We start from the raw sequence: 22,340 nt of genomic DNA, 5'->3' as shown, positions 1-22,340 counted from the left end.
CTTCAGTGGAACCTGTAACTCTAGGAAGATATAACACTGCCAACTGCAATGCGTTTGAAATCTAACCTATGAAATAAATAGATTTTAGGTCAGGATAGAAAGAAATGGAACAGAAGACACTAGTCTGCTTTTGTATATATAAAGCAAATTCATTGGGAATTTCACTCAGAACTAGAATCAAACTTTTGTGCTAAGTCATTAAGACTTTATAATAAAGTAAAAATACAAAACCCCACAATTAATCATTATAACATAAAACCATGATGCCTTTCAAAAATGTGAAAACACTTTAATATAATTTATAGTTTCTACACATTTTATGTAAGAAATAATTTCATTTAACTTTATAGATCAACAAATTCCAATTTACAAAATTGAAGTAAATAATGCAGAAATATATTCATTGTCAAATTATAAAATAAAAGTAGCTGTTCTTATTGAGACACCATATTTGTTTTCTTTAGATACTGGAGTTTATCATTTTGGTATGTTCAATAATGTTTATAATATTTAAAATAGTGGAGCATTGAGATTTGGATACAATTACTGGCAGGAATTACTGAAACTTCACATTCATAGGTACAGCTACCATGAATCCATAAGTGAATGTTGATATTATAAAAATATAAAATGATTGTAATATAACCATCTAACCTTAGTATAGGTAGTTTTAAGACCACTATTGAATCTGCTAATTCGCTTTGAAATAGAAGCAGTCGCTTTTCTGAGATACGTGACATGTCTTTGTACCTTAATAATTTGAAATTTCATTAGTGTAAAAATATACCAAAGTAAATAAAAAAGGAGACACTTATTTACAAAACAATATTGTATACATATTATATAAATGCAATTGTTTCAGAGCCTTTTATACAATATGGATAGAATCAGTCATTTCCATTATTTTACCACAAAACTGCAATGTGACAAAGGCAGCCTGTGATTTTGAATTCTGATAGAAATGAATACTAGGCTGCCTTTTAAGATAAAGCAGTTTCTCCCACTGTGCTAGAGAATTCAAAGTTGGCCTCTTTAAAAAAAAAAAAAATTCTTCTTTCCTTAAAGAAAGTGCATGCCCACTCAGTTCTGTATGGAAATGCCCCTGGAAGGGGAGAACCCTACTTCACAGAGCGTGCTCTGCTGAGGAGCCTGGTAGTGGCCATTTAGCCCATGGCATCAGCACCACTGGCAAGGGCTGTCAATATGCTGTCCAATCAGAGTAGGAATGGAGACACGTAGAAGGTACCATTCTGATTTTGTGGAATTTTATCATACCGAGTATACAATACAAATAAAAATGTACATGAATGTCTTTAAATGATAATAACAATTCTGCACTTTACAAAGTCTATGTATAGATTTTTCCGTAAATATTAAGTGAAACTGTTAAGAAATAAGACTTTACCTTTAAAGCATACCCCTTTAATTCAGCAGGCAAGAAGTGCTGCCATTTCTCTGCCTAGATTGTAGTTTTGATAAATATCTATATGAACATAAATGTGATTTGATCTCCTCCTCGTTCAAAAACTCTGGAGATCAAGAAATGTCCTATTATATGGTTTATTTTGATGGTTATATTCTCTCTTTTAGTTCATCCACTGTATCTCGTGCTTAAATTACTATAGCATACTCAAGGCCTACAGCCTGTGGTACATAACTTCACAGTTTCAAACTTGAGGGGGAGACCTTCTGTGATTTAGGAAGTTCTGAACCTAATGCAAAGCTCATGAGCACCCACACCGGTCTACTACCATGGCTGGAATTTTCCCGTATATTATCTGTTCTTTGCCATTAAAATATAACATATTAATGGGGGACATTTTCGTAGGGGTGCAGCAAGGGCCTGCTGAGCCTCTGGGGTTTGCTTGGTGCACAAGATGAGTATGGGGATATTTTTGTAAAAACACAAATTCACACTCTCCAGAGCAGTAATTGGCTTTATATCTTTTGGGTGCAATAATCCAGTCCCATCCAAATGCTTCAAAATCCACTGTGAGGGGGTAACGGCAACATCGGGACTCTGTGGAGTGCTCATCACAGTCAAGACCAAAGTCTCTTCGGGACCTCTTGGGAGTGTCTGTTACTTTGACTTCTAAAAAGGGATTCTGTGTAAAAAGGAAAGAATGATTTTATTAACAGAGCCTGAGATCCTTCCCACCTTAGAAATCATTATTAGACGAAACAATATTCTTATGCTACTTTTTTTTTTTTTAAGAAGTGCAGTATTAAGGCATTTTTATTCACATTAGACTTCATTTTTTTCTCTCACAGGCCCAAACAATGTATCAGCAGCAGACATTTCCTTGTGGTCAGTACACTTTGTCTTTTGAACTCTTGTTTCTTTTCATATTATTATCAGACATAATAGCACAATAGATGCTTTGAAAATATGTATAAGATGAAAGAGAGGGGAGGGTGGGGGGATGAACACCATCTCTTCATCACTGTTGGTTACTCATCAGCTTCAGGTGTCCACCAACTCTTGAAGAGATGAGCACCCATCTGGTCTCTCTTCCCTAGGTCTTTTCCCAAAGAGGTGTGCATAGTAAAGTCAGAGCAAAATAGCTATCTCTGAGCATTATATGGATTATAACCGGAGGAAGGACATAGGATGACAGCAGTAGCTGTATGTATACTGTGTTGAAAGGAGATCCTAAAGGAGCAAAGAGGACATTCATAAGAAGCGATGACCTGAGCATGAATGTAGCTTGGTGGAAGAGGGTTTGCCTCTCATATGCAAGGTCCTGGGTTCAATCCCAGATCACAACAGAAGGAGACAGAGAAGGAAGGGAGAAGAATCTGCTTGCTTTATGACAGTCTTCCAGCACATTTGAGACCGTTTCCTTTTAGAGGGAAAACTCTAAGGAATATCATATTAACCACCTTTTAAATAATTAAAACCTAACCCATTAGCAACCTTGATAATTAAATACTATCTATGAAAGAGAACATTCTTAAACAGTTGATAGCGATTTTATCTTATATCATGAAAGTAGGCCTGAGTATTGTCAAAGAGAACGTCATTTGAGGAATGTAGTGTTTAAATAGCATATATAAAGAAAACAGATCAGTTGGGAAACTGTAGTACTTCAAACAGTATGCTTCACTCACAACAGACCTGATTTCTGGACTACATATTCCCCAGTTCAATCAAAGGATTAAAAAGATAACCATGTTTATTATTTCTAAGTATAATATTCTGATGTAAATTCTGACAATGTATGAAAATAAAAATATGTTCACACCAAGTTTTTGAAAGTAGAAGTAAAATCCCTAGTAAGACATAATAGTAACTTTGGTTTAACTATGTATTGAATTTTTTTTATTAAGTTTCATAGTATATGAGGTCTTGCCATATCATTGACTTGCTAGTTAGTTAATTGGCAATTTCTATGTAAATTATTGTGCAAGGATGCTAAAGTAGTTCAGAAATAAACTAGGAAGCAAATGTTAGCTAGATTGGGAATTACAGTTCTATTGGCAGTATTCCACAAAGTAATCTGTACACATACTATGGCTTCAACATTCTGTAAGTACTCAACATATTTATTGGGGGATGTTGAGTAGAATATAATTAATCAAGTATATCTATACAGGGAAAGGTATTTTAATTAGAATTTTAATATTTTTTTACTTTATGTGAAGCCGGTATTTTTCAATGTATTGAGAAGTGAAAAAATGGGAAGGGAAAAAGTTTTAATTTGTTGGTTTTGATACTAGAATCTGCAGGGATATATAGTGATGTCATAATTTTACGCATATATTATGTATCCTACAATGAAAAGGACATTACATCCTGTCCCCAATAAGGAACTCCTTGTAAAATTGTGAACCATGGTGCAATTGTTTTTCAGTCTTCATGCACAGTAAGAGCATCAGGGGAGTGCTTCACAGGACATATGATTGGCATCTACTTTTTTGGGCACAGACCTCCTTGGTGTAAGATAATTTTGTCTGGCTTATGAGCATAGAAAGTAGTAGTAATTTTTCACTATTATCCTTCATATCAGGAATAAAATATAACATGTTGTTAGGACATTATTTTCAGTTATCACTTACCAGCCCATCTTCCCCTGGTCCTGGGAAGGTTACAGCAAGATCATGCCCATTCTCATCCAAAGCTTTGATTTCAATGCCTAAGTTGGATTCAGGCTGTTTGAGCCAATTTTGCAACACTGTCTTCACATCAATACTCTGCCAAATGCCAGTGCCTGGGCTCATGTCAAGTTTCAGAGATCGGATTCCAGTGTACCTTGTACCGTCTTTCATGGGTTTGATGAGTCTCAGGATCTGCACAAACACTGTTGTGGGAGTCTTGACGGGTCTCAGATGTATCCACAGCTGGGCTTTCACTACTTTGTTGTACTGGATTTTAGAGCTAAATTTAAAAAAGCAACATTTGGGTTTTCCATCCACTTGCATTAGAAAATCAGCTACAAATGAATAAGAAAAGAATGATTGACATTAGGTCCCATCAAAGCATGAATAAAAACACTCCTTAATAATAGATGTTGGGATAATGTGGTCTTTCAAAATAAAATACTATGTGGAACTTTATTCATGATTCAGAAGAAACGTCAGAGAAAATAACTACCCTAGCTTTTTGGAGTTTTCTTAGGTATCTGTCTTTTCACCTGTTTATCAGAAATGTACTCCCTTCCAGAGAACTATGGGCTATGGGGTATTTTGTGAAAGAATGAACAGTAGATGAACTTTGCAAATGGTGATGATTAGAGAGAACAAGAGACAGCGTGGAGGAGCGTCCACTTAGAATTCTTTGGGAATCTGAGTAGTTACGCTCACTGAGCAGCTGTAGCAGTCAGTCTGGAGGAAGGAACCCTTCCCCCAGGCCTCAATTACCTGGGGATGAGACACAGGAGGCAATTTAACTGAGCCTCAGAAATGACAGACAATATAGTACATCTGTGACACTCGGGCTCTGGAACAGCCTTTCAAAGGAACAACACGAAGCCAGAAATTAGCACAAAAACTCAGATGTCATGCTCGAGCCGTGTCAAAAGTCAGAAAGCAGTGGCCTTGGAGCCAGACTTTCACTGCAAGTTCAGCACTAACAATTACTTTTCTCTTGGGTTTTCCGAACAACACGTAAATAAGGGAGGCCTTCTCCTGGACTGTTTGTTCCAAGAGTTGTAAATGAAAATTATTTGCTGTATCATGACCTGATTACTTAGTGAAGGGCTGATTTGGAACCGTGTCATGTCTGGTTTTAAGTGTTTAAAGCGTGGTATTAAAGCAAGATCTCAGACACATGGCATAGAACTCTTGCGTGTCCTCCAGCTCCGTGAAGCCATCTGTCTTCGTTTGGAGAGAGCTGAAAGGGGGCTGCCTGGAATCGCCTATCTCCCTATCTCCCAGAAGCAATGCTGTTCTTATAGGTAACAGCCCTCCTCCTCATAAAGAATAAAATATTTTAGAAGGTTGTCAATCACTTCCTGTGGAAGTGCACAGCCAGGGCCCCTTCAGCACAGTGCTGTGGGCACAAACACAAGCAGGCATTTGTAGCATAACCTCCCGATTATAACGCTCATTTCCTGAGCATTTTCAGATACTAGGTCATGAGTATTATTTTGCTGTAACTGCTTCATCATTGCTCTTGCTAATGCAGTGAATATTTAACTTCTTTAACTCTTCAGTGTAATAGCTTTCACAATTAAATATTCCAATTTTTAAAGAGCACAAAAGCTCCTGACTGACAGTTTTAAATGACAGATGTGTGGAGCAGTGTTCAAAAAATCACCCAGCAAATTTCTTCCTGTAGTGCTATGTGGGGGAAAAGAACTAAGGCATATTTTAGACAAACAGATGCAATTGTAAATTTCGTGTAAGTTTTAACATTGCTTACAGTATCTCACAGTCCTTGTCTTACTGGTGTTAGGCACTGGACACATAAGCATTCTACATTTTCCGTATAAAATTACATACTATTAAAGCTGGACCAGCACATTAACTTTGAGCTATTTGGCACTGTAAGGAAACAAGCAAGGCAGATTTCATTGTCAGTATGTTTCTCAGGAAATCTTAAAGGAAAAAAAAAAATCTCTTAACTCTCCTATTTACATGCAAGCTAACAGCTTGCTAAAAGCCTGAAAATAGATCTGTTTCTCATAAACACTAGAGCAGCCGTCAGCAGAACTGTTGATATACTCTACCAGCTACTTACACTCTGTGGGCATGGTAATGATTGTTTCCGTGGTGGCGTGGTAATCGTCATCTTCCAGGGAACCGTCGCTGCTGTCGTCTCTCTGGACGTCGTACTGATCGATCAGTTCCCGGAGCGGAGGAGCTCTGGGCAGAAGTTGTCTGATAGCATCTTTGCTGATGTTAGGAGCTGTTTCCAGCCGGAGTTTGCTGAGGATTTGGATTTTTATGGCTTCTATTCTGGAGTACCTTGTGTTTTGTCTCCACACACATGCATTGCACAGCCCCTCTTTTTCCACATTTTCTTCTCGCTCGCTGCCCTCGTTTAGGTCCACTGGGCCAGCAGCGATCAGCGCAAACAGGTAAATATAAACGTACATCTGCAGTTTTTGCATCATGTTAAAATCAGCACAACCTCTTCTGCTTGCTCTTATTTCCTCCTTTTGCTTTTGAGTAATGCCAAGCAAAATCTTAGTGCATGTCCGGTGTGAGAGACACCCTGCCACGCCAGTGAGTCCTGTATACTGTATTCCAAGTGGCTTTTTATATTCCGACTTAGATGAGACAAGTGTCGTCAGGATCTATGATTGGCTCCTGCTCCACAATGAATCTCGCTGTCAGAGGTTAAAACCCTGTCTGTCACAAGTCACCAGGCAGTATTTTGTTACAGTCGAGGGCAAGCTGATTCATTTGACTACTTCATAAATGAAATAAATCCCCATATCGTGAAAGATATATGTGACATTTGATAAAGTTTGTGTAATAACATAAACTATAGTTAAGGCTTATTCATTTCTGTGAAACTCTTGCTGTAATTTAAATTAGTAAATTTTAATTTATACTTCATGTTTAAAATATAAAATTGTCAATCCTGTAAGAGTTGGAGTGCTGTTTGTTGTGAACACAAATGTTTGAGATAAAAAATGGTATCAAGAGCTGAGGAACTGGAGAAATAAAAATTAGGAAGAGTTGACTGAATTAAAAAAAGCTAAAGGCCAAGGCCCTGGGAGAAAGTTGCATCAGTAACTTGAGAAGCTTGTTTTCGTGACTTATTTGTTAGTACATATTAAAATCTATCTTACTATGTTACAGTGTGCATGAACTTATTTTTGATAGCTTAACATCTTTTACTAACATGAAAACTGGGCTTGATTTCAGCTCATTGGTATGGTTATTTTTCTATCAAAAAGATGCAGATGAAATCAAAGTGCTTCTTTGTTGTTTATCACCAACGGGATAATGTTAGCCGGGAGGTCAGTCTCTGCACTTAGAGTAAGTAAATAATGGATTTTTGTAGGTGGCACTGGAGCATTACTGCAGCTTGACTCCGACATCTAGTGCTGAGAGGAAAAGTGCAGTCTGTGTTCTCTGAATTATGTCAGGTCCTGCGAGCACACAAAGAGAAAGCAGCGTGTAGAGGGTGCCCTTTGTTGTGTCCCAACACTGTCATAGGCTAGCACCCCTTTGCCAGTGTCTCATTTTGACCAGAGGGCAGACACCTGGAGGGATCCGGGGCCGAGTCTGAGGCAGAGAGAACAGTGCTTTTTGTTCTCTGAACTAAGTGGCCTCTATAGGGATCAAGCTCTCCCCCTTGGCTTTAGGAGTCACAAGATCTAATGGGGTGAACTATTAAAGGGCTGAGCACACGGAGCAGCAGGGACAGAGGACGTTTCCAGGCCACAGATTCCCCCTCCTTTTTGGGAAGCTAGGGACACTTTAGAGTTTTAATCCATTACTCCCCTCCACCCCCAAGAGAATATAGTGGCTTATATCAAATATTTATTTTTAGGTCACCACTGTTCTCCCGCAGTGTACACCCAGTTACTGCCTCGCTGCACTAAAATGCAACTCAATAGCTTGGAAAGTTAATGCATTTTCATCAAATTCTTAAGTGGCATCTTCATCTCCTGAGGAAAAAAAGTGGCCTTCCATAATGCACTGGATTTGCCCATCATTAAAGATTAAGGAAAAACAGACGCCCTGAGGTGTTCGGTCCTCTTTGTACAAGACGATATAAAGCAAGCCTAAAAAGCTTCATTTGTCTGGGGAAAAAAATCATTTTTTAATATAGAATTCTTTGTGGTGTTATAATTATCACAACACAGGCTGCTGTATACTCTGAGTAAATCAATCCTGTTTTTTAACTTGCTTCAAATTTGCACTGCACTTGTGAGCTCAGGCTGTGCAGTCAGATAAACGAGTTCGAATCTCACTTATGCATCTTCTAACTCTGTGACAAAGATGGTCAGTACTTAATTCCTCTTGCCCTTAGTTTCCTAGTAGGGATTTGAGGAATATAATTTAGCAATAAGTTGCTAATGTAGCCCCTTTCATACGGTAATTAACACCTGGGACAGGAGGGCTTGCTCTTTGTCTCATGCCCTTTACTTCAAATTACCCTCAGCTGCTCCACATTAAGGCTAAAGGGAGGGATTACCATCTCACGCAGTATCTCGCTAGGCCCAGGAAACAAGCCCAGGTACATGTTTCAGTTTTATTACCTGGAATAAAGCAAACAAAAGTGGTCATTTGCCAGCTCTCGATTCTCGCTATTTGTGGACCCCCGTTTTTTGCAACTTGCTGAACTTTGTTTCTAAAACTCATTGCTCTTGGTGCTTTCAAAATTATTCACTGCTGTTCACTGAGCAGCAGACTACTAATAACAGCGATAGAGGATCCTGCCAGCTGCGCGGATTCCCAGCTGAGGCTGCACAGGGCGGGTCCTGTATCATTCATTCAGCTCTCATACTATGAACAAGTATCCATTTTTTAATCCTATTAACAGCCATGTTGTTTACTTTCCTGTGCTTTTAGCTGTTCTTGTTCTCTGCTGCGTTTTGATAAGACATTGAAACAGTGTTGAGACAATGAGGCAGCATCCTTGAGCCCAGAAGGCTGTGGGGGAAAGGAGAATGGAGATCACCAGGGGTCAGAGGTGAGTAGTCACTGCTTAATAGTTACAGCTGTCCAGTTTGGAAGAGGAAAACATCCAGAGAGATGGAGTTGTCTAGGCTGAGCAACATTCTGAGTACACTGAACTCCACTCAGCTTAGGACTTCAAAATGGCTAAAACAGTAGCAACTGTTCCATTATAATTTACAACCATTTTTTAAAATACTGTGATAATGTCTCACGGAAAGAAAACATTCAGTATGAGAAAACACAGGAGTTAGGCGAATCATCCAGGCCTGAGTTTGCTGCTTCTGAGGGTGACTTCAATGGTGAGGAACGGACGCTGTCTGTTGAGTGTGATGCCTTTCCACAGAAGCACACACACACACACACACACACACGGCAATACATTCATCAGATCATGCCCAGTCAGGGCTCCGAGGCTCACCTCCCCCTGCATGTTCTCTAGGAACAGCAGCAAGCATCTGTGAATTCAGTGTTGGCCGTGCCTTTCTAGAACGTTAACGGTAAAGAACTATTCAAACAGATTTCAAAAATGCCTGTTCCTTCTCTAGTGGTGATGATCAGCAACTTCCCAGGGCCCCTTGACGGGAACAGGGGTGGGGGTCCCTTAGAGTGGGAGGCTGCTTTCACAATGGAGATGGCAGTATAACAAGAAGTAGAGAAGAATTTCTTCCACTTGCCCAGGAGAACTTGGTCTTCCAGCTTGTTGGCCTTGTCTTAGTCACCACCTTGGGAAGCAGTTTGTCACTGGGGTCAGAAGGTAGGAGGCAACCCATGTTTCTTCATATAAAATTTGAGTAGGAGTACATGTCATTTCAGCTGAGGTTTATCCCCTAAGTTAGATCCTTAAAACTTCTCATTCCCACAGTGTCTTTATATTCCTAAAATTATTAAGGTTCCCACATATCTTTTGTATGTGTAGATCATATTGATCAATATTTAATGTCATTCAAAAATGGAAAATCTTAGTGTAGAGGCATAAGCAGACTACATTGAATTCGCTGACAGATTTTTTTCTAATATTCGTTTATAATTATTTTTATGTGTGTGTATATGAGAGAGAGACAGAGATGGAGAAAGTGTTTCTGTACGTCACATGCATGCAAGGGCACACTGAGATAGAAGGAATCAGATCCCCAGAACCGGATTTATGAGCTGCCTGATGTGGGCGCTGGGCACTGAACCTAGGTCTTTTGTAAGACCTGTAAGTGCTCTTAACCACCACTCCATCTGTATGACCCCCAGATTTTTTTTCTTGCTGTTGTGTATTAGTTGTACAAAGTAATGGGTTTCATGACAATTTCCTATATCCATGAACTTAGATCACATGTAATCCTCTCTAGCTCTTTCCTAACTTATTTCCTCCTCCTGCTCTTTCACACCTCTGAAGGCCCCTTTCCATCCATATGAACAGCATTACCTTGAGACATGGATCCTCTGAAGAACTCTGTTGTAGACAGAAGAAATAATGACAGAGAAAAAGAAGGTGATTTTAAAATAGTTGTGAATATGGTTTTTAACTTCACAGGCTCTTTGGAAGTGCTTTCGGGATGACCCTAGAGTTCTCTAGGTTACACTGGAGAGCAGAGCCCTGAAGTAGATACTTTGTGCTGCTATGACTGAGTGCTTTCCTGCCGACTGCCCCTCCTCCCAATACCTTTGGCTTTCTATTTATTATCAACTATAGTTCTTTTCAGACCTTGTATCTATTTAATAGCACACAATTGTTTTCAACAGCTGAAACATAAATGCCATGGTGTTAATTGCCAACTACAAATGTGTAGGCAATCTGGTGAACTCTGGCAGAAAGTCTGTGGTTTTCAGGGATTTCCTGCAGTGGGGTGCTCTCGATGTGAGGGTGTTTGTACTGTGGGAAGGTGAACTGTAGAAAGGGTAAGTATGGGGTGTGAGTGTGTGTGTGTGTGTGAAACTGTTGTGCTAAAACCCATTAGTTTGTACAAACAATACAGACTAGTAAGGAAAGACTCATGCCGTGCAAGGCTTCAGAACAGAGAACAGATTCACTCCCCTCTGTCACTGGCCATGTGCCGAAAGCCTCTTCCATCACAGGTCTCGCACGGGTGCTTTTTCCCAAGTAGACTTGGAGCTCTCTAAGGCAAGTGGCTTCGCTCTCGTTTAGTCTAGTACCTGACATATAATTAAATGGGCAAAGCCGTGTTTAGTGACCTATGAACTAGTGGATGAGTAAATGGCTTCTTAAACAGTAGAGGCATCTAGACTTTCCAAGTGATGTCCGTTGTGTTGATAGTTTTCCTTAACTATGGTTCATACACCTGCCATATTAATGCATCTCTACTCTAGTCGCCCTGATGGCGGTGGCTGCCTTAAGATGGGCCCTCCCCTCACCTACACGTGTTTATGCCAAACTACAAACTGAATGCCTGAGGTAGTTTTCCTCTCTCACAATAAAGTATCGAGTTTTTCAGTGATATCTCTCTCTCCCTAACCTCTCCTCATACCAGCAGGAAGAACTACTTTCTTTCCAAATTCAGGGCTTAGCCCCAGATCTAGGCTTTCCAAGCAGAGAGGAGCCAGCTGCCAACCTGTTCTCCAAAATTGATTCTCCTCTCCCCTTCCCTTTCCCCTCTTGTCCTCCAGTAAATTCCATAAGCGATTTCTTCAAATTCGGATCTTTAAGTATATTCTGGGTTAGCTGCATATCCACCTAACATCGGACATTCCGGCATCTACCTTCTACAGTGTCTATAAAGTCAATGCTCACACTTGAGGTTTTGAGTGTCCTCAAGCCAGCCACTGGTGTCATTTGATGCCAGAGAGGGTGACTTTTACACAGTACTCACAATTCCCTCCTCTTCCCACCTTAAAAAGGACATCTATCTGCATTACTCAAGCTTAAAAGGATGTTTCAAGTAATATTCCTTATTTTAAGACCGGGTCTCATTTTTCAGATCAAATTGGACTAGAACTCACTATGTAACCCAGACTAGACTTGAACACCTGCCTTCACTTCCCCAGTGCTTGGATCACAGACACGTGACACCACAACCAGCTAGCAGAGAATGTTTTAATTCTGTCAAAAGCCACTGATGTCCTTTGCCCTGAGGCCATGGCTTGAGCATGACTAAAGTCTATGGCTCATCTATGTAGCACTTTTTACTGGCCTTAAAACTTGTGTTTGGGGTTTATATTGACGGTACAGGGGTGAGGTAGCATGCAAGAATATTGAGGTGGCCTCCATGTGAGGCCGCCAGGCTTTGTTTGCACCCACACTTGCATGAGTCCATTGTTGCGTTAGTCTCTCTACACGACTGCTCTGTTCCCCTGGATTAAGGAAGCGTAGATTTGTGCCTGGAGCTGTAAATTGTAGATTTCTGCCTGAAACTGAATGAAGTTAAACTTCAAAAGCCTCCAAATGAACAGCAGAGTGTGCTCAGTGGGTTTTCACTGTATTTGATGACCAGTTTCCTAGTGACGTCCTGATTGGTGCTAGAACGAGTGCCCAGCCTGCAGAGGTGACTCAGGTAGAACTGGCAGAGACATGCTTTGCTTTCCTGTCTTGGCCCCGACCATCATTAAGGGTCAGCTCTTAATAACGCTTCCGAGTCTCAGAGTTTTGTTTCCAGGAACTTTGGGTCCTATTGACCTAAAAACAGAATGCATTTCTGCAAATAACTGTTTTAAAATAATATTTTTATTTTGGAAATTAAAGCATAATTACATTATTTTCCTCCCTCCGTTTACTCCCCGCCCCAAGCCTGTCCCCCTCTTGCTCCCTCTCAAATTCATGCCAAACACTTCTTTATGTTAAGATTTTTAAAGATTCTAGAATTAGTGAGGTCAATGCTTGTTTCCCAGGTAAATGACAAGATGCTCTGTGTTCCGAGACCCAGGTCACTGCTCTGACCTGACATTTGAAGACCCAGTGGCCTGCTGTGGCAATCAGGAAAAGGGCTGTGGAAGCCCATTTGCTCAGATACTGAGAAGGTTTGTGGGGAGTCAATCTTGTGTTACAACATCACCATTAGCTCGGTTTTCAATATTTCAAATTATACTTATTACATTCTTTAAATTTAAAATTAGTGAGCCTGTCTTTTCAGTAATTTTAACATGGAAGAGTTCTCTTCGATTTTCTAGTTTGTTTTAAAGTAGATAGAATCCTAAATTAAGGTTTAAAATCTTTACTGGCATATATTAGATTTCACATGGACATTCTGCCCTCTGCTGGGAACGGTGAGAACTGCAGCATGTGTTCTGTTTATAGGCACTACAAACTTTAACACACACCATTTATTAAATGAAATCTGTAACCAAGTCACCACAGTAGCCAACTCTAAATTTACAGTGAATTTGGACATTTTTATATGATACATGAACTTAAATTTCCAGTACTATAAAAATTTGTTCTTCAAAGGTTTTAAGTATGCATAAATCTATTTATTCTTAAATTCAGAAATCAGTACAAGAAACAGGTGACATTCACATACTTGATAAAGTATGACATGGCAAAGACTTTGTATAATTTAATTTCATTGAATACTTATTAGCTTTCACTGTTTGGTGTGGGTAAGCCCTGAATATATTTATATAAAATATTTCCTTAACCCCAGAATGGGCCAGATACCTGCTATAAAAGAACATTGCAGCAAATCAAAAATTATGGGATGGAGTTCTAATTGCCCTAGAACAAGCTAAGTTTCTTAGCTGTGGTTGATATGATTTGGGAGAGGAACACAGCGAGACTAGAAACTGAATTATAAAGTCTCCCAACTCGAAACCCGTTAATAAATCAAGACATTTGACTAGGCAGCTTCTAAATCTGCCTGACATCTGTCCAGGCAGTCTCTTACAGCTCCCTGACTAGGTACAAAGCAGTCAGCCTTTAGTTGCATATGTGCAAAATGGAAATATCAGCAAGGCTGTAAGGACTAAATGAAATGATAATGAAGTGCCCAGTGTAGATTAGGACCTTCATAAACATTAACTATCAGTTTCAATATTTAATAATAGTACCAGTAGTCATTAGCACCCCACTGTTAATATGCATTTGCATTATAAATCTTTACAAGGTTGAAGATTTTATAAGTTGAATTTCTGTAGAGTGAGTGATTGGCATGGTGTACAGAAGAGGGTAATATAAAACAAGCTGGCCAGGAAAGTGGAAAAGGCATGGCATGGCAGATAAATTGTAACAGAAAGAAAATTGGGATCCTGGCATTATTCACAGACAGAATTGAACTTGAGACAAACAGTATAAAGCAAGATGGAGGAAGAAATGTAATAATAAGAGGAAACAATATACAGGGAGTATATGCCTCTCAAAGACTGTCAGGCATTTCATGTCAAAATAAAAATAAGAAAAACTGCAAAACTACAAATAAAAATTATAGCAAACAAAATGCTAACCACAGAGGAATTCTCTTCTGACATTAACAAGGATAAAGCATATTTGATCAATGAAGTCAGTGAGGTTGATGAGCAGGCTAAGCGTTGGGTTCTCTACCCTTGTTATGAAGAAGAAACCCTGTTCCTAGAGGCCCATGAAGCAGTCAACGAAGTTGGCTCAGTATTGACCTATGAAAGCCCCTTGGTGGTTCTGTAGATTAGAAAGATTGAGGACATAGTCTCCAAATACAGCCGGTGGAGCAGGCGTGAATGACCAAATTAGAAACCGATGTTACTTCTACTACTTGCAAATATTAAGACTTTTGTTACAGAGACAAAACAAAGCTGATCTACAGAATGTGAAAGAATAGTTTAATTGTTACAAACTGAAACCCGCAGAACAAACGCCACTGTGTTCAGCAGAGAGGGCTTAGCTTCAAAGGTGTATCCGGAGAAGGTAGTATGAAAGCCAGCTAGTGGTTAGCTAAAAACGTGAGCAAACAAACAGTGGGCCAGAACTGAACTTCAAACTGCAGAGAGACCGAATTATCAAGTAAGTCAGTCACAGAGGGAATGGGCTTTGGAAGGAAAATCTGTGGTGTTTCTTTTTCATAGGAAAAGCTCCTTGCTCAATTAACTGCTACAAAGAAGGAAAAAGATTCTCAGGAGAGAGAAATTATGTATAGACACTGTGAAAAAATAAAAGATTTAAAAGGAAAAGTATGCAAATAAATTTGAAATCTATCCGAAATTAATATATATAGATTTTCTAGAAAAGACACACCAAAGGAAACAGTGGATTTTCTCTGCAAACTGCTTCTCGTGTTGATTGTCCCAAATCCCCCTGGGACAGACAACATAGAGTGGTGCTTAGGGCGCAGTATGGTGGCACACACTGTACCCCCAGCACTTTGAAGATGGAGGCAGGAGGGTCAGGAGTTCAGGTTCATCCTCCTGCATAGGAAGTTGGAGGTGAACCTGGGCTACATGTGACTCTGTCCTTGAAATGCAAACAGAGTGGACCAAGGAGACACACACTCAGCGTAAAGACAAATCCGATGTGAGATTTTCACAGTGCCCACTGGGAGCTTTGTTTCTCTCCCGGACACAGTGAAAAGTACCCAGAAGCCACTGCTTCAGAGCAAAAAGAAATGAAAAGAGGTTCAGTTGTCCAACATGGGTCCTGTGTGGCAGGATGCAGATTAAACCAGTCCTTCCTTGTTTTTAAAACGTTCTATTGATACACTTTCGTCTTTTGGATCACTGGTGTTATTTTCTTGCCACTGGTCTTTTGGGCATCATGAGTCTGGGAACTTATTTTTTTTTCCCTAAATGAGAAGGCCTCGAATGCCCCTTCATACAAATGGGCACGGGAACTAGCAGTAGTCTTTCGGGCACCTTGCTACCTTCAAGCTTCTGCAGGGATGATACTGTTACTGTCTAGAGGTCCTGATCAGGTTCATTTTCTCTGCCAGTTAAAGAATTAAAAGTTAGGGGAGAAAACCGCTAGAACTGCAGTTAGCAACTAAAATATCAAGAACACAGCAAACAAACAGGCTTTTATTAGGGGAGAGGAGAGGAAACACACACACACACACACACACACACACACACACACACACACACACACACACACATAGGGTGGGGGCTGGGGGAGAGAGAAGGCCCTCCACAATGTTTGGGGACTTGGGAAACCGAGGCCCAGCGTCTCCTCAAGGGCTAGGTCTCTGAGGAATCTTCCGCCCCTAATTTAGAGTTACCCAGTTTTAAAAAAGACAGGATGGCTGATTGGCTCACAGCTGTGTGTAAACGTGTCCTGGTTGGCCTTGAACTTAGAGAAAGAGCCCAGGAGGCCTTTGTTTTAGGTTGCCAGGTGTTGGTCTCAGGCTAGGAGGGTGAGGAAGAAGCCAGCCATCTTGGAAGTCCATCACCTTTGTTAACCGGCCACGGCCCCTCTCCAGATCCATCCGTCTATTAGGGAATGTAACTGCTAGTCCCTCTCCACTGCGACACCTGTCAGACTCTGACTCCTAATCAAACTGCTCACTGCTACTGTAGGGCTTGTTTTCTGACATGAAATTGCAAACAACTTGAATAAGAACAGTAAGAAACTTTGGTGCAATAAAACTCTCACAAGGATTATAGAAGCAAAGATTTAAAGCATATCATTGTTGTAGTGTCATGCGTCAGAGAGGTTGGAAAAATACTGATTATTTCTCAGAAATGTGATTTCCCAAGAGTGAAAGTGAGTCTCTGCAAAGAAGAGTTTGCTTTAATAAAGATGATGACCATTATAGACCCAGCGATGGGAGCTGCCCACTGCTGTGCCCTCTGGGGGTGCATGTGAGCAGCCCTTACAATGTCTGTCTCAGAGTCTCTCACACCATAGCAAATTCCAGCATGAGACCCTGTGCACTGTGTGCAGGCCGCTTAATCCTCTCCAACTTGAGGACACCCAGGAGCCTCCTGTGAATTTTAAATTTCATACACTCTCAGTTCACCTATTTAGTTCATTGAACACTCCCCCTCTGAAACACTAGAAGAGCTAGTGAATAATAAATCGGATGAAAACCAAATTAAAGAACAAACATGAATATAGAAAATTTACACCAAAACTAGCTACTATAACAATGCTAAAGTTTGATGTTGGGAGCATAAAGGAATGTTGATTTCAATTTTTAAATCTTAACAACTAGATCTCTGCAGCATTTAAAGAGCTACATAATTAACAAGATCAGTCACTCCAGTAATACAAATATGATTCAGAAACAGAATCTATTAATATCTTATAACATATTAAGAGGTGAAATTGAAAGAGAAACAGTAATGAATTCTTAATGAATTTCTATGGTACATTTGGCATAATTTGATTAGGAGTTCTCTAATTAGCACTTTTTATTATTTTTTAAAAGCCTTCCATAAACGTGAATTAATGTACTTTCTTGAAGTGGTATGCCACCATTGTGGTTAATGATGTAGCATACGCATCTCACAAAAATCTGAAGGATGCTAAGAATGTTCTCAGTCAAAACTAGTGTTTATTTCCATGGGAATATTAGTAAGAGCAATAATAGTGAAGTGAGAGGCAGAAACGTGGGAAAAGAAAAGGCGAATTTGCTGTATGTGCAGATGGTGTAATTTTCATACACATTTATTGCATATTTTAATATACACAAAATATTACATATTTTGTAATAGATAGAATCAGCTGGGGGAAGAAGGCATGTAGCACAACAAGATGGGTTGTTACAAAATCAATGCACTCTGAAAGAATGGACTTTATTTTTGCAAAATGTGATTAAGAAATATGAAGAAAAAGCAATCAAAACTAAATGGAACCTAATCAAGCAGTCAAGGAGCTCATCTAGGAAGTTCCAGACCTGCCTGGGGTTAAGCTCCCAATAACCACACCGCGGCTTTGCCCCGCCTGCACTCAGATGCATCCATGTATATGGCCAGGACACCTGCACCTTTGCAATCTAAGGAATCCTGTGTTCAGCGGGGTAAGAATTACTTCTCCATGGAAAGAGAGTTTTGTTTTGTTTTATTTTTTGTTGTTTTGGCACAGGCTGGCCTTTAATTCATGATGTTCCTCATGACTCCTCCTACTGCATGCTAGAATTCAAGAGATGTGCTGAATTTAAAGAAAATATGAAAATGCAAACTCTGGATGAAAAGACATACAATTTTCTTGATTGGAAGATTTGATATTGTAGAAAACCATTCTCTTTATTCCATAAATGCAAAGTAATCTTCAATTAAAATATTAATAATTTTAAAGATTTTTCTATTTTTTACCAATAGATTTTTTTAAGACAATAGATATTTCAAATACGTAAATATTAATAAGCAAAGTTAGGCTAGTATTAATGAACATAAAAATCTTTCAAGGTATTATAATTTAAAATAGTATAGTACTGGCAGAAAAATGAGGTAGGAGAGAGAGAGAGACCCAAGCACATTATATGCAAATGATAGATGTGTCATTTAAAGTCAGTTCATCAACAATAAACAGAACAAGGACAGAGAAAGAGCCCAGTGGAGTTGTGGCCTGTAGACTATGAACTTTACATGATTTCATATTTCCTTGAAATCTAAGCTGGGCATAGTGCCCCATTCATGTAATCCCTGCACATGAGAGGCAAGAGCAGGAGAGTTAGGAGTTTAAGGTCATCTTGAGCCATGCAGCAAGCTTAAAGGCCAGCTTGGTCTACATGAAACCCTGTCTCAAATAACCAAACCGCAAAAGTTGTAATCTTGAAAATAAAACCACAATGGAAGAAATTGACTGGTCATGGTGTGTAATGAGGTATGTTTTCTAGTATCAGACAATGTGAGCGTGTATAGATTTACAATTAGACGTTTTCTTTGCCGTGATTCCATTGACTACGTAGCAAATGGTACAGCGTAATGAATGGCTCCTGAGCTCTTGCACATCCATTGTACTCCATCGCTGGTTTTATGTAACAATTCTGAAGACGTCACAGAGTCCAGTAAGGTTAAGGTCTCTGTACTATCGCTCACTTTCTGTCTCTTCAACCTCTTCATACAAGAGGGGTGTTAAAGTTCCCAGTCATAATAATGAATTCAACGACTTTCCTTTTCAATGCTGACAGATTTTGCTTCATTTGTTTCTTTGTTCGTTTTTCTTCTTTTTGTATCTTTCTGGGGCTTAAAAATATTTCATTTTATATCTATCATTGATTTATTGATTATGCATGATTGTTTTTATCTATGTGACTGTTGTTCTAGAGTTTCTGTGACTAGCTACAATCCACTTTTACATGACATTGCTTCATGTACCGTATAAAACACGGAAGCAGTTCACTTCCATGTCTGCGTCCCCATGCTCTGTGTGGCTGCTCTCACACATTTAACCTCTACCCTTTAAAACCATCTAACACATCATCTTCATCATCATCATCATCATCATCATTATTATTATTTCAGCTTAAACGCTTTTCTATTAGAAATCATTCATGGTTATGAATTTTTATAACTTTCCATGTCCTTCATTGTCTTATGTAATCAGTATCTCAACCTCAGTACTGAGGATGGGATAGATGCTCGGTGGTTAAAAGTGCATCCTGCTCTGGGCAGTGGTGGCACACGCCCTTAATCCCAGCACTCAGGAGGCTGAGGCAGGTGGATCTCTGTGAGTTCAGGGGCAGCCTAGGCTACAGAGTGAGTTCCAGGACAGCCAGAGCTGTTACACTGTCTGGAAAAAGAAAAAGAGAAAAAGAAAAGAAAAGTGCATCCTGCTCCTGTAGAAGAGCAGGGTGGCCTCCCAGCACCACACTGAGGAATTCACAACCAGAGGCTCCAGGGCTCTCTTCTGACTCTGTAGACGCTGCATTCACACATCCAGCTCCACACACAGGCACACATGTACAATTGCTGGCCAAGCAAAACTTGCTGAAAATGTCTTCAAATATCGGAAAATGTTCTCTAGGAAGTAAACTGTCCCTAGTTGAGAACAGCAGTCCCTTAGGCCTGAAAACTATCCTTTACCTTTTCTTTTACTGAAGGTCAACACCTCCATCACCTCCTCCTCCCTCTAGTTCCAGGCATTGTCAAAGGCTCATAAATACTAAGCAAGTACTTTTCCATATTTTTGTTATGATAGACTCTAATATTGATCCTTTTGTGTTTGGGGATTTATTGAGCTTTTTTGGATTTAGAGGTGTATAATTTACATCAGAAAAGTATCCATTTTTCCACACATTTCCTCTCTCCATCCTTCCCTGGGATTGTGATACTAAACAGTTTAACAGTATCACACGAGCCAAGGCTTTGTCCTCATTACTTTCCAGGCTTTTCTTCCTGAGTTGGTTCTGATAGTGTCCAGTGCTACACCTTCTGACACACTAATCTTTTCTGTAATGTTTCTCACTCATCTTACTATGGTTCAAATAAGAAGTGTCCTCCACAGACTTGTGTTTGAACACTTGGCTCCCAGGGCAACACAGTTTGTGGAGCTCCTGGAAATTCAGAACAAGTGTCTGTCGTGACTGAAGTTGGGTCACTAGGGCAGGCCGTTAGCGTTGTTGATGAGCCTCAGGCCCGGCCAGGCTTTCTCCTTCCTGATTCCTCATGATGTGAAGAAGCTGCCCCACAGGTTCCCACCGCCACAGCCAAACTCTCCTAAAACTGAACTCAGGCACGTCCTTCCTCCCTCAAATTCTGTTAGCTCTATTATCTTAGAAATAAGAAAGTAATACAAACCTCATCAAGTGGGTTTTTCATTTCAACTGTTATATTTTTAGTTCCTCTAAAATCCACATTTTATGTTTTTTTTCCTTGTCATGTTAATGTTCTCTGGTAAAATAATAAACATTTTTATAATTGTGTGGTTTTTTGTTATGGTCCACATCTGAAAATTTTATCACTTATGACTCTTTTTATTTGTCAGTTCCTATCAACTGTTTTCCCTGATTACAAATCGAGTTTCCTCACTCTGTTTACATTTCATCCCTTTTGTGGATGTGTGTTCACAGGTGTGTGGAAATGCAGAGGTCAGAGGTCAGCCCCTGGTGTCAGCTGTCTTCCTTCATCGCTCGACATCATTTGTTGTTGGTTTGTTTTGTTACTATGGCTCTTCCACCGAAACTGGAGCTTACCATGTCAGCTAGACAGCCGGCCAGAGCGGCCCTGGGCTCGCTGCGCCTGCCCTCCGGCACTGAGGTCCAGACAGCTTGTTGACACTTTGGGCTTCATGTGGGTGCTGGGGATCTGAACACAGGCCCTCATGCAGCATGGGCACTCTGCCCACTGAGCCGTCCTTCCAGCTCTTGATATTTAAAATTTTAAACATTCCATGGCCTCTAACACAGAAATATCTGTTTTTCAAGAAGGGGGAGTGGATTTAACTCTTTGATCAAATATTGAAAACTCCCAAAGATCTACACAAACCTTGTAATGGAGAAAGTTGAATTGGGATCAATCAATATTTTGTGACATCTCTAGGCAAATTATATGTGCTCATATAAAATGATAAATGTGGCAAATGAAACTTGGAAACGGAAAGGCAAATTTTAGGATAAAATGATATAATTCTGAAGAGAAGTTATACCTCATGGTGGTCAGGAGGGGAGGAGAGGAAGAAGAGAGAAGGGGAGGGGATGTCTGGACCACCTTCAGAAGCACACTCCCACGGTGTCACCTTCTGATTGCACCATAGGCTGGTAAACAAGCCCTTAGCATGTTAACTTCTGAGGCACATCATCTAAGATAAACTCTACCACAGGCTAGCACTGTGCAGTGTGATAGCCTTGCAGTGCCTGGCAGCAACAGTGGCAACAAGTCACAGGCCAGTCACACAATCACAGAAGTAAATGTCAACTCTCCACAGGGTTCTGCTGCTAAGCTAGGCCATTCAGTAGGCTGCATGTATCACATGTGTTTTTGACTTGTTACTTTTAATTCACGGTGGATTTATCAGGATGTCACCTTGACATAAGATGAGCAGCATCTGTATTTAGTTGAATTGGGGGGTGATAACACTTCAGAGGAAATGAGCTCTGTGTGTACGTATGTGTTGATGTATACATCCACTCATTGTTTGCTTTGCTGCAGCCTCTTGGGCCTGCCAGTTCATGGTTGCCAGGTAAAATAGATATCCTGAGAACATGAGTTTGGTTGCACAATAAGTTCTAGTGTATGCATGTTAAGCACCTCCTATAAGCTGGGAGACGGCAAAGCTGACATGTGAGAATAGAGAATTCATTCTTTTTCAGTTACATAAAAATTGCCCTTCCTTGTTTATAGAAAAATATTGGCTGGCTTTATGTCTATAAGGATAAAGTTCTCTGAATAAATGCATTAAACCTGACTTGTTCATTAGTCAGCAGAATTACAAGAGTGCTTTAAAACTCATTTTACTGGTTCCAAATTAAGCCTCA

At 39.9% G+C, this 22,340-nt stretch overlaps 1 protein-coding gene across 1 annotated transcript; it reads right to left on the bottom strand.

Moving 5' to 3' along the window:
• Positions 1-1,036: 1,036 nt before the first annotated feature.
• Positions 1,037-6,683, bottom strand: Mstn (myostatin). The gene is made up of 3 exons (XM_006974852.4): positions 6,182-6,683; positions 4,060-4,433; positions 1,037-2,105 (listed from the first exon to the last, which is right to left on the bottom strand). Exons 1-3 carry the CDS (start codon positions 6,555-6,557, stop codon positions 1,725-1,727), a joined length of 1,131 nt encoding a protein of 376 aa, XP_006974914.1. The 5' UTR covers positions 6,558-6,683; the 3' UTR covers positions 1,037-1,724.
• Positions 6,684-22,340: the final 15,657 nt, after the last annotated feature.

The sequence above is a fragment of the Peromyscus maniculatus genome, chromosome 13 (genome assembly GCF_049852395.1).
Source record: "Peromyscus maniculatus bairdii isolate BWxNUB_F1_BW_parent chromosome 13, HU_Pman_BW_mat_3.1, whole genome shotgun sequence".
NCBI classification, from domain to species: domain Eukaryota; kingdom Metazoa; phylum Chordata; class Mammalia; order Rodentia; family Cricetidae; genus Peromyscus; species Peromyscus maniculatus.
The sequence above is the reverse complement of the archived record's forward strand: the minus strand, read 5'-3'. Positions and strand labels throughout refer to the sequence as shown.

Bases quoted from the DNA above. Each gene is read 5' to 3' on its own strand.
- Mstn (XM_006974852.4), bottom strand. From the start codon at position 6,557: ATGATGCAAAAACTGCAGATGTACGTTTATATTTACCTGTTTGCGCTG. The intron at 4,434-6,181 runs GTAAGTAGCTGG...ATTCATTTGTAG, and splicing joins CATTACCATGCCCACAGAGT to CTGATTTTCTAATGCAAGTG. The intron at 2,106-4,059 runs GTAAGTGATAAC...CTTTTTACACAG, and splicing joins GACCAGGGGAAGATGGGCTG to AATCCCTTTTTAGAAGTCAA.